Raw genomic sequence first — 11,507 nt, 5'->3', positions numbered from 1 at the left:
TTATATTTTATATTTATTTTATATTTATTTTATATACTTTTATATTTTATAAAATATATTTATTTGATTTAAAAAATAATTTTATAAGCAAAATTATGGCATTGCCCAAAAACGCTAGTGCATATCAAAGGCTAATGCTGAGAATCGCTTTGCTCTTACCTGAGAAATTCCGTCCTGTGTTTCTACATCCTGCAGGTATGACTCTGATTACAAACTTTTCTAAAAATAAAAAATCGTTCCTAAATGCCCTAAAGAATATTATTTTACCAGGTCCGACCACAATATTCTTCTGGGCACCGACATTTAAGTGGGGCTTGGTAATAGCGGGCATAGGTGATATTAATCGACCTGCGGATACGATTTCTCTCAGCCAAACGGCTAGTCTCATGATTACAGGCGCTATATGGTCTAGGTATACAAATATCTTGTTTAAGATTTATTTTATCACTTGATCAACTTGATTCCATCAGAATTCATGCGATTTTAGATACTCGCTGGTAATCATACCAAAGAATTACAATTTATTCAGTGTCAACTTGTTCACTTGTGGCACAGGAACATATAACTTCATGAGAGGATTGTTGTATCAAATGACACAAGAGTAAACAGACATCTATAGTGTGCGGATCATAAAATAATTGAAAAAGGAACTGATGTATTTTTTATACAAATGTGTATTTTTTATTATATAAAATTATTTAACAGTTACGCTAACTATTCGTATATCATCATAAGGTTTATCAGTTTTTGGATTTGTCTTCACTTGGCTAATATTTTGTACCACCTCCATTCCTTTATGGACTCGACCAAATACAGTATGTTTATTATCTAACCAGGGCTAAAAAACAAGCAAAATATTTATTTTAACAATCTCGAAGAGAACATAGAATCTTAATTTCTGTGAAGAAAAATTTATACTCACTGTCGGTATCAATGTAATGAAAAACTGGCTACCATTTGTATTTGGTCCTGCATTTGCCATACTCAGAGTATACGGTCTGTCATGTTTTAGATTCGGCTTAAATTCATCCTCAAACTCGCCTCCCCATATGCTTTCACCACCAGTACCAGTCCCAGTGGGATCGCCCGTCTGTATCATGAAACCTTTAATAACTCTATGAAATATGTGGCCGTTAAAATAACCATTCTTCGCATGCACACAGAAATTTTCCACCGTCCTGGGGACATCTTTCCCAAAGAGATTCACGTGGATGTCGCCGAGTGCCGTATGAATAATCGCCGTATCATATATCTTTTGCATATTAGTAGCTTCCGTGGAAGATATTATATCTTCCTTAGAAGGTTTCTCATTGAATACATCACGATCGCATTCTTGACTCTTTGTGTCTTCCGGTTCTCGTCTCGTAAACATGTAGAACCGATTTTTCTTGTGAGCTGTACAAAACAATGTCGGATCTGGCCGATTCATCTCCATCGTGGGATTTTCAGAAGCTTCCATCTCAACGGTTACTGCCGCAGTAGTTTTTCTTGCTTTTCCCTTATATTAAATTATCGAATTATGTATTGAATTACATTGCTTTTCACATCTCTTCGATATGTCAGACTTTTACTAAACAGACTTACCTGGAATAATGCTAACTGCATTGATCGTATATTCTCCGGCTTTCCCAGAATTTTAATACAACGATTTGTGTAAAGATTTACCATTTTGACACCTAGCATTGTAGGATATAAAATAATATAACCAGACTCGTCAAAAATAATATTTCCCAAATTTGTTTCGGTTTTATCCAATTCTCTCTCGACTGCCATTCTGCAATAAGAAATTAATATTTATTAATTAATATTTGAAGAAATCAAAATTAAACTAACTCCAATCAATGCAAACATCTTACCTACGTCCAAACTCCATGTTTGGAAGTTGCTGTACAGTTTGTTGCAATTCGCTAAATCTCTGCAACGTTTCATCAAATATCCTATATAATTTTCCTGTTCGAAAATTAAAAATTCTAACTTTTCTGTCTCCACTAAGAGATGCAAATCGTTTGCCATCAGGTGATATTGCTAAGCCGCACGGATAAGTTTTATTTTTGGCGAACTCAAACAGGTCAGTGTCTAACTTTGACTTAAATGATATACACTTAGGAAACTTATATTCCATTTTCGGACCCGTCCAATATTCTAATATTCCTGCTCTATCGACGGAGATACATGTTTCATATACAGGATTATACTGCAAAAGAAAAATTGTTATTCTTTCTTTGTCTTATTGATACCTTTTATTGATACCTTTCCATATGCTTTATTATAGTTAAATTATTATGCTTTATTATAGTTTAATTTTTACTTTCATAATAACAACGGATTTGATATGCAGCTTTTCAAATATATGTAGAGGTGTATTTGTTCCTTGGCCATCATAAATATATATTTTATTTGATTCTTGAGAAGACACTGCTACTGCAGATATAGCATCTCTAGCTGAATAAACCCATTCAGCACAAAGTGGTACAAAGTCCAATTTTATCATATTTATCATATCTTAAATAACAAAAATAAAATAGATTATAGATATAAAAAAATAAAATAGATTAAATATGCTATTAAATATATATATTTTGAATAAGAATTATATATAAAGTTTGATACTTACCAAAATTAATGACATCAAATATTTTCATAGTTTTATCTATGCTGACTGAACAAACATGAACACCATTGCAGCTAGCAGACATTGATTGTATTGCCATTAAATGTGCTCGAAAGTGTTTCACAAATTCTATCAATTCCTCTTGCTTCTTCCAAAATTTTATATGTCCATCGCAACTGGCAGTTATCACAAAATTTGACCTATATCAATAAATTTTAATAACAGATTATTAAAAAAAACATTACTACATATTATTGAAATTATTTGTGAAATACTAACTTTGTCACTAAAATATGAGTAATGACATCCCTATGCATATAAGATTTCTCATAACATTCACAGCATGGCAAGTTATCTATGTAAACTTGTTCATACTGTAAAACTGTAAAATAAAAAGGATTTTTTTTAATATATAATTTCTAAAATATATCTTTATATATCAAAAATATTAAGCAAGATAATAGAAAAACTAAAATTTCATAAAAGATTCATGGATTATATAAATTTTACATTCACTTTTATTCAAAGAAAATAATTAAAAAATAATTATACCACTTGTGTCAGTAAAAGATAAAATAATTGTAATAAATACATAAGTGTTCAACACTACTTATTAATCAAAAAATAAAAACATTCTTAATCAGGTTAGTTAACCTCGTTGCTTTTTTTGTGGTGCAGCTTCTGAAGGTAACGGTCCAATCCAACCATCTTCTGTATTACTGTCTTCGTGTTCACGTTTTTCACTCATTATTACTTCATATATAATATAACGTTGCTGATTATTAATAAATAAAACTATTATTACTCCTTATTAATGATCCTGGCTCCTCCTAAGCTAACACAGGCGTGCTCAGCACACACGATGCTTACGAATTCATAAACACATAGGCTGCGTTCTGATATTCACTGTCAGTACTGAAAATCTATAATATACGTAACCTGAACTATATATTTTCAATGCATGCAGAGCGCCTACTGGTTATATGCATGCAGAGCGCCTACTGGTTATATTGTGATCTATGCTTGCAACGATGCAAAATAGTCCGCAATTAAAATGCGTTCTGTAAATCATCCGAAATGTTTTGAATCTTTTTTGTTAACTACACGTGAGGTTAGGATGTAAGGAATGCTTGTAAAAGAATCGAGGAAACGTTCGTGATTGCTTTCAAGATCACTTCGTTTAAATATTACCAATTGAAATCCAACGTCTTAATTTCAAGTGCAGCACGAGTTGATCAATCGATGTCTCATATCACATGAATATGAAAGAAAAAAACATGATTCATCAATAATCATTATCATCTAAATATTTTCAAGATCTTAATTGAATATTCTACAATCATAGCTAAGTATGAAGCACAGATCTCGGTTAATGTCAATAGTATGAAGCTGCATACATGTTCGCTATATATCTTCTTGTTATTTTCATTCTGTATCCTGCATGGATTGAGTCATAATAATTTAAATAGCAGCTGTCAAAGACATGACTGTACGACTGAATCTGTACCATATAAAACACACGTATCTTCAGGCTCCTCATGTCATGAGACCCAAGAAATTCAAATCATGTTTTCTTCCAACATAATTGAAAATGAATATATAATCAAATTTAAGAATTATTATCAAGCATCTGCACGAAAAAATTATATAAGAGCTGCGTTAAATTTATTTAATATTGAAAATTGGAAGATTATACCACGCAACAATGCAGCATCCTTATACCCTAGTGATTTTGATATTATACACTTGGAAGAAACAGATAAATACGAAGGACTTAAAGCTTTAAGTAATCATCCACTTGTAAAGACTGTGTCACCACAGAAACTTATACATAGGACTTTAAAATTTATTAATACAAGTAATGTTGATGTCTTGACAAATAGAAAATCTAGGAGAAAGCTCAATAATAATAATGTAAGTTTATATATACATATAGCCACTATGTGTATATGTATGTATATATGTATGTATGTGTATATATATGTATATATATATATATATATATATACAAATTTTGAGATATGTAAAATTGAGATAACTATTTAAAATACAGAAAATGTTATTAAAATTGATATATTAAACAAAAATTTAATTTTTTGGAATATTTAGTCTGGGCAATCGACAAGTCGACATACATCTCGAAAATTACTAAGAGCTATACCAAAACAAATTACATACCTCCTTGAAGCTGATATACTATGGAAAATGGGTATTACTGGGAAGGATATAAAAGTAGCTATATTTGACACTGGACTTGCTGCTAGTCATCCACATTTCAGGAATATTAAAGAGAGAATAAATTGGACAAATGAAAATACTCGAGAGGATGGCCTGGGTCATGGGACATTTGTAGCTGGTGTTATTGCATCTTCTTCTAAAGACTGTTTAGGTTTTGCTCCAGATGCAGATCTTTATATTTTTCGTGTTTTTACAAATGCTCAGGTGCAGTTGTCTTTTACGATTCTCACATATAATTTTATAATACAGAAGAATTTATATATTAACTTAAATAATATATAATAGGTATCTTATACCTCATGGTTCTTGGATGCATTCAACCATGCTATATTTCGAAAAGTGACAGTGTTAAATCTTAGCATTGGTGGTCCAGATTTCATGGATCAACCATTTATCGATAAAGTATGGGAGGTTACAGCTAATGGTATCATTATGGTTTCAGCAATTGGCAATGATGGACCTTTATATGGGTATGTAAATAAAATAATATTACAATATTTTTACATACTTTACTTAGAAAAAGAACTTTAAGACTTTTCAGATTTATATTACTAAAATTGAGAATCATTTTTGTAAAAAATTAATTTTTTAACACATTAATTAAATATATATTATTCTGCTTAATGAATATTGTATGTTTTGCAATAATTCTAAAGTCTTAGTTTTATATATATATAAAATATTCTAATATGTAAAATCTTTAATATTTAGAAAACTACAAATATGATCTATTTCATAGTTATATTTACATATCAATCTTTTACTCATACAGGACGTTAAATAATCCTGCCGATCAAATGGATGTGATTGGTGTAGGAGGTATCAATTGGGATGATCAAATAGCGAGATTTTCTTCACGTGGTATGACCACATGGGAATTACCTCATGGATATGGTAGAATCAAACCTGATCTGGTCATATATGGATCAGGAGTAAGGGGCTCTGCTTTACAGAATGGATGCAGAAGCCTTTCTGGTACTTCTGTTTCTAGTCCCGTTGTTGCCGGTGCGGTTGCGCTCTTAGCTAGTGCATTTGTAGAGACAAATGGATCTAGAATTAATAATGAGAAGGTAATTATAATAACTTTTTATATATTCGCTCATATATTCTGATATCAATATCATTAAATCACAGAATATAAAAAAATATAGACATACATTTTGAATAATACATATTTGTAAGGTAACACCGGCGAGTATAAAACAAGCATTATTAAGTTCAGCTCGTCGCTTGCCCGGAGTTGGTATTTTCGAGCAAGGTGCAGGAAAATTAGATCTCCTGCGAACATTTAATTTCTTACAATCGTATACTCCTGTTGTTACGCTCTATCCAAGGTAAACTTTTTTTTTAAATATTGGTACACTTTATTTATCAAATATAAAATTCTTTAAATAAAATACATTTTTTTCTCTGTTTTATGAGTTTTAATTATATTTATTTGATTAGTTAATTTTAAACATTGATTTATTAATTGATTCATTTATTGTAGATATAACAAATATAATATATAAAATAATTATATGTATTAAATATAATAAAATCAGCTAAAATAACGATTAGATAAAGTTAGATAAAGTTAGATAAAATTTTGATTATGTAATATAATTAATTTCTTGCTTTTGTTAAATAATTAGCTATATAGATTTAACAGAGTGTCAATATATGTGGCCGTATTGTACTCAAGCTATATACCATACTGGTATGCCCACAATAGTTAACGTAACTATAATAAATGGTTTGGGCGTAGCTGGAAATGTAGTAAATCTTACCTGGCATCCATATGCTGGTAACGGCAATGGTGAACATATTGATGTGGCGATGACATATAGTGATGTCTTATGGCCATGGTCCGGCTGGTTAGCAATTGCTATAACAGTTCCTTCGACATCTCATGACTGGCAGGGCATCGCACAAGGTTCATTTTTGTTTTTTTGATAAATAAATTTTCATGTATTATAAGAGATTATGTTTCTATATAGGTCATATCTCGCTTACCATTGAAAGTGATGGCGCGGGTAAACCGCGACAATCAACGGTAATGCTTCCATTGCAAGCAAAAGTCATACCCACTCCACCTAGACAGTGAGTAAAAATATTATGCAAGATAATCGATATTTTTGAACATGATATATGCTGAAATGCATTTGCGAGCATTTAATTAATTATTCATACCTCTGTGTTCTTTCAGGAAACGTATCTTATGGGATCAGTATCATAACTTGCGGTATCCACCCGGATATTTCCCCAGAGACGATCTGCGCGTAAAAAACGACCCGCTTGACTGGAATGGAGATCATATACATACTAATTTTAAAGATATGTATCAACATTTACGTAATGCCGGATATTATCTTGAAGTACTTGGTCATCCGTTTACTTGCTTTGATGCAAAAAATTATGGAACTCTGCTTATCGTGGATACAGAAGAAGAATTTTTTCCTGAAGAAGTATGTAATTAAGCCTTATAAAATCGAATTTGCTATAGATTTTTTATATAGTGTACACATTGATCAAAAAAAATAAAGTGGATTTTAACTGCAGGTGATAAAGTTAAAACGAGATGTAGAGGATGGCCTATCAGTAATCCTATTTGCAGACTGGTATAATACAGCAGTCATGCGAAAAATCAAGTTTTACGATGAAAATACCCGTCGATGGTGGATACCGGAAACGGGAGGTGCTAATATTCCTGCTATAAACGATCTGCTTTATCCCAATTGGGGTGTGGCGTTTGGCGATGAAGTACGAAACGGTCAGTTCATCCTTGGCCAGCATGCACCAGTCACATTCGCATCTGGTACTACACTAATTAGGTAAAATATTTTGTACAGAAGATTAGCTTATACACATGTCATATTTTCTCCTTCCAAACAAATAATTTTTTCTTTTAGTATTTTTTCATATCATTAAAAACAACAAGGATATCTTAAATAATCGAGTTACAGGAAATGCTTGTATATACAGAGTGTATTCAGCGTAGCGGTCTATATGATTTTTAGGACTCTTCCAACTTTAAAGAACAGTTAACTCTTGGTCCCAAAAATTGTGCGGACTGTTATATTGAATACTCTATAATCAAAAGAAAATTATTATACATATATATCAAGTTTCTACATAAAAAGACTTTATATTTATTTAGATTTCCAAAAGATGGAGTCCTTTTGTATGTAGAGTTATATGATCAAGGTCGAGAGCTTTTGGAAAAAGACACAGGGATATCTACACTTGTGCCAATTCTTGGACTTTTACAAATAACAAATAAAAAGAATGTAAAAATGGCATATAATAAAAAGCTCGATAACGAAGCAGGTGAAAATGAAGGAAAAAATATTGTCAATGAAGAGACAAGCATGTCTGGTAGACTCGTTGTTTATGGAGATTCAAATTGTATTGATGACAGCCATTTACAGAAATGTATGTACTACAAGAAAAATCTGTTAATGATATGAAAATATTTTAATCTGAATATTATTTAATAAGAATATTATTTATATCTAGCCTGTTTTTGGATGCTCGATGCTATCTTAGAATACACAACAACAGGTTACGTACCTACTGTTTTCATGGATGAAAGTCAAAAAAAGCATAAAACTGTTAAAACAACTAGTAATATGAAGATTGGAGAATTACCATATCGAATGAAAGAAAATCATTTTGGTCGTCATAGTAAAGTATTAACAACTGATGAGTCAACAGGCACTTTCAGACCTCTTCCATTATGTGCCACTCCCATCCATGCTGTACCCATGCCAATCAATGAATCCGTGCCAATGTGAGTAATTTCACGTGTGCACATATATATCAATTCAAGTCCAAATATTCCATAAATTTTGTATTTATCCAAATATTTGTTTGTATTTGTTTTTATTCTGATATTTTTGATTTTATAAATGTATTAGAAATAAATTGCCCTATAATTATGATAAAGGGAGGGTACAATAATAATAATCTGATTAAAAGGCCATAATTAAAAGTGAGTGCCTCTTGTGCAAAGTGCTTAAACAAATTATGTTCTTATTTTATCAGTTCTAGATTTTTATCAATATACAATTGAATATTCCTTTTTCTACAGAGAACTTTACAAGCCTCAAAAGTTGCTCCCTATAGGAGATACCATGAGCGCAGTAAATTCAGTATTGCAAGACACAGATACTTTATGGCTTAAGAGACGAGTCGGTGGTGCTAGTATGCCCACATTACAACATCTTGATATTGATGTTATGACCTACGATGTAAAAGAAAATCAGGGAAATGAACAAGTGATTGTTTATCAATGGAGTTACATAATAATAATTATTATTATAATGATAATTATTATATATTTATGGAATTGTTTAGGATTGAACAGACATTCACGCAGGAAACGTACTATACTCAGACTATTTAGAGCCATTCGAGCTCTAGTTGTACGCAGGATACCAGGACAAATGTAGCTTGATAATTTCACAGAAATCGTTTACTATGCGTTGTACATAAGATTCATAATTAATTTAATTTTTTTAACGACTAATATTATCTATATCAAAAAATTTACATGCGAAATAGATTATACGTGCCTTTAAAATGTGTAATATGCAACAGGAATTTGTAGATTATATAAATTTTGATATAAAAAAATGGCATTGTTTATTGACATTTTTATCAAAAACAATTAACAAATAATATTTTTTGTTTTCATTTCTATATCTATACAAAAATTTCTATATCTATATTTTTAAATTATTAAATTATATAATCGCCTTTTCACTTTTTTACATTTTCTTTGAAAAGACAATTTTTATACCTATTTTATATACATTAATTATAAAATGGATTATAAGTAACCCAATGCGCTCTATCCTGCTCTGTGGCGGATTTATGAGTGGTAAAAATGCTTTTGAAAACTTCTGACGCTTTGGGATCTTTCGCGATACTATAATCATTTTTAGCTTTTCTATAAGCAGGATCATTGGCTTTGTTGCTATTATCATTCAGTTTAGGAATTATTTTATCTTCTTTTTTTATCTTTTTTTTGGACACTTCATCTGTTTTCTTCTCTTCTGCTGTTACGTCATCTGACTTCCTTTTTTTCATTTTCTTCTGACTAGCTTTTCTAAGTGTTGCTCTCTCCTTCATGAGTTCCAAATCGTCACTTTCTGCATTTAATATGACTATGTCTGTTTCTTCAAATGGTTGCTGACATTTGTGACATGTCTATAAAATTAACATATTATTAAATTTTAAATTCAGTCAGTGCTTCTCTCTACTTAGAAGATATTCTACTTACCAGACTCTTCACTTCTTTGAGTGCACGTTCGCTCATTACACAACCGCATGACCATAAGAAGCAGAATTTATATTTCCCATTCATTTCCAAACCGATGACTGGACAAATATATGGGCTTTTGCCTCCATTATTGTACCCATCCCCTTTCTCAGCTTTATTACCATCAAACGCTGGATTTGGGGTCAAATTAAGATTTTTCACATCTTTCAAGTTCTTGATATGTATAGCAGATTCAGGAAGAGTAGTACGATCCAAAAGTCCTTCCAATACAGATTCCTTGCTATATAAATGACCCAAGCTGCAACCCACGATTGGTGGCTGCAATGGCAATTGTCGTATTGTACAATGTTTCCATTTAAAAGCCAATTCTGCTTCCTTGTCTTTCTATAAATAATTACATATGTGTAAGTACGTAATTAATCATTGCAAATATTCTATATTTTCTATACAAAATAAAAAAAGAATTGTTTATAGATTATTATATATGCATTTGTTAATATTCTTTTATTTAACATTGACGATGTTCAGGTTTTCATAATAAATACGAGACATTTCATTTAAAAAACTCAAGATAATTTTCAAAGCTGATATATAGAAAAAATTATTATAGATATTTATCTCCTTATACATGTAAGTTTTATTAGAAAAATTTTCTGTAGTCTACAAGTAATTTCAGGTAATTAAATTAAATCGAATCTGTATATAGCAAATACATAAAAACTAAGAGCAATAAGAATAATTAAAATTACTGAAAATAAAAAAAACGATACAACGTAATGAAACAATTTCAATAAAAATTTGAGCTGTTTCTCGAGGTTATACCAATTTTCTATTCTTACCTGTTCCGGCTTCTTTTTCACTCTGACAAGTTCATCCCTGCGAGGAATAGTACCACCATCGCAACCCATGACGACACTTGAGGCTTTATCACAAAGATTATGTATTATAAATTAGCTAAATCTTTGCTGATATTCCAAAAAGCTTCCAGCTTAGCGTCGCGAATCGTAATTACAGGAGAATGGCGCAAAATGGCGGCAGAGACGCTACCATGTGCTGCCAACTGCTCTTTTCAAATCAATTCTTTCCGAGATATTTCTTCTTCTTCTTCCTTTATCAAAGGAGAGGATTTCTATTCTTCGGGAGAAAAATACTACGATTTAAAAATATTAATAAAGAATATTCAGATCCTGAGTTTACTATGTTGGAAGAAGCTGGATTTCTGGATTTCTACCTTAATATAATTAGGACAGATAGAGATCGAGCAATTTTCAATTTTAAAGATTTAGATTTGAAGATATCAATTTAATGTCAACGAGATTCGGGCGGTCTACGTCTCGAATACGCACGAGCTGAAACTCTAAAATTGTGGGAGGCCACGATTGGTAGCACTGT

General features: G+C 31.1%; 4 protein-coding genes across 5 annotated transcripts in view; 2 read left to right on the top strand and 2 right to left on the bottom strand.

Moving 5' to 3' along the window:
- LOC105423250 (mitochondrial pyruvate carrier 2) overlaps window positions 1-725 on the top strand; it is a 2,043-nt gene extending 1,318 nt beyond the window's left edge. Inside the window, exons 1-3 of one of the 2 annotated variants that reach the window (XM_011632933.3) lie at window positions 1-195; window positions 271-412; window positions 488-725. The exon at window positions 1-195 is cut by the window's left edge and continues 1,312 nt beyond it. In XM_011632933.3, coding sequence (XP_011631235.3) covers window positions 1-195; window positions 271-412; window positions 488-605 — 455 coding nt within the window. In that variant the 3' untranslated portion in view covers window positions 606-725. Of the gene's footprint in view, window positions 413-487 lie in introns of both variants that reach the window. The other variant, XM_089072541.1, reaches the window with a different exon arrangement.
- On the bottom strand, window positions 659-3,496 carry LOC105423251 (peptidylprolyl isomerase domain and WD repeat-containing protein 1). The gene is made up of 8 exons (XM_011632934.3): window positions 3,266-3,496; window positions 2,891-2,993; window positions 2,615-2,811; window positions 2,309-2,502; window positions 1,857-2,194; window positions 1,585-1,774; window positions 923-1,498; window positions 659-838 (listed from the first exon to the last, which is right to left on the bottom strand). The coding sequence occupies exons 1-8, from the start codon at window positions 3,357-3,359 to the stop codon at window positions 695-697; spliced, it is 1,836 nt and encodes a 611-aa protein (XP_011631236.2). The 5' UTR covers window positions 3,360-3,496; the 3' UTR covers window positions 659-694.
- A 172-nt stretch (window positions 3,497-3,668) lies between these two features.
- Window positions 3,669-9,974, top strand: S1P (membrane-bound transcription factor site-1 protease). The gene is made up of 12 exons (XM_011632931.3): window positions 3,669-4,525; window positions 4,721-5,053; window positions 5,135-5,319; window positions 5,622-5,919; window positions 6,032-6,183; window positions 6,484-6,764; window positions 6,829-6,931; window positions 7,038-7,296; window positions 7,391-7,662; window positions 7,989-8,263; window positions 8,348-8,621; window positions 8,922-9,974. The coding sequence occupies exons 1-12, from the start codon at window positions 3,995-3,997 to the stop codon at window positions 9,280-9,282; spliced, it is 3,324 nt and encodes a 1,107-aa protein (XP_011631233.2). The 5' UTR covers window positions 3,669-3,994; the 3' UTR covers window positions 9,283-9,974.
- LOC105423246 (replication termination factor 2) lies at window positions 9,291-11,487 on the bottom strand. Its single transcript, XM_011632928.3, has 4 exons — window positions 11,347-11,487; window positions 10,955-11,265; window positions 10,116-10,499; window positions 9,291-10,042 (listed from the first exon to the last, which is right to left on the bottom strand). Exons 2-4 carry the CDS (start codon window positions 11,021-11,023, stop codon window positions 9,647-9,649), a joined length of 849 nt encoding a protein of 282 aa, XP_011631230.2. The 5' UTR covers window positions 11,024-11,265; window positions 11,347-11,487; the 3' UTR covers window positions 9,291-9,646.
- Between the last annotated feature and the right edge of the window lie 20 nt (window positions 11,488-11,507).

The sequence above is a fragment of the Pogonomyrmex barbatus genome, unplaced genomic scaffold (genome assembly GCF_055798465.1).
Source record: "Pogonomyrmex barbatus isolate J1 unplaced genomic scaffold, ASM5579846v1 scaffold13, whole genome shotgun sequence".
Taxonomy (NCBI): Eukaryota; Metazoa; Arthropoda; class Insecta; order Hymenoptera; family Formicidae; genus Pogonomyrmex; species Pogonomyrmex barbatus.
The sequence above is the reverse complement of the archived record's forward strand: the minus strand, read 5'-3'. Positions and strand labels throughout refer to the sequence as shown.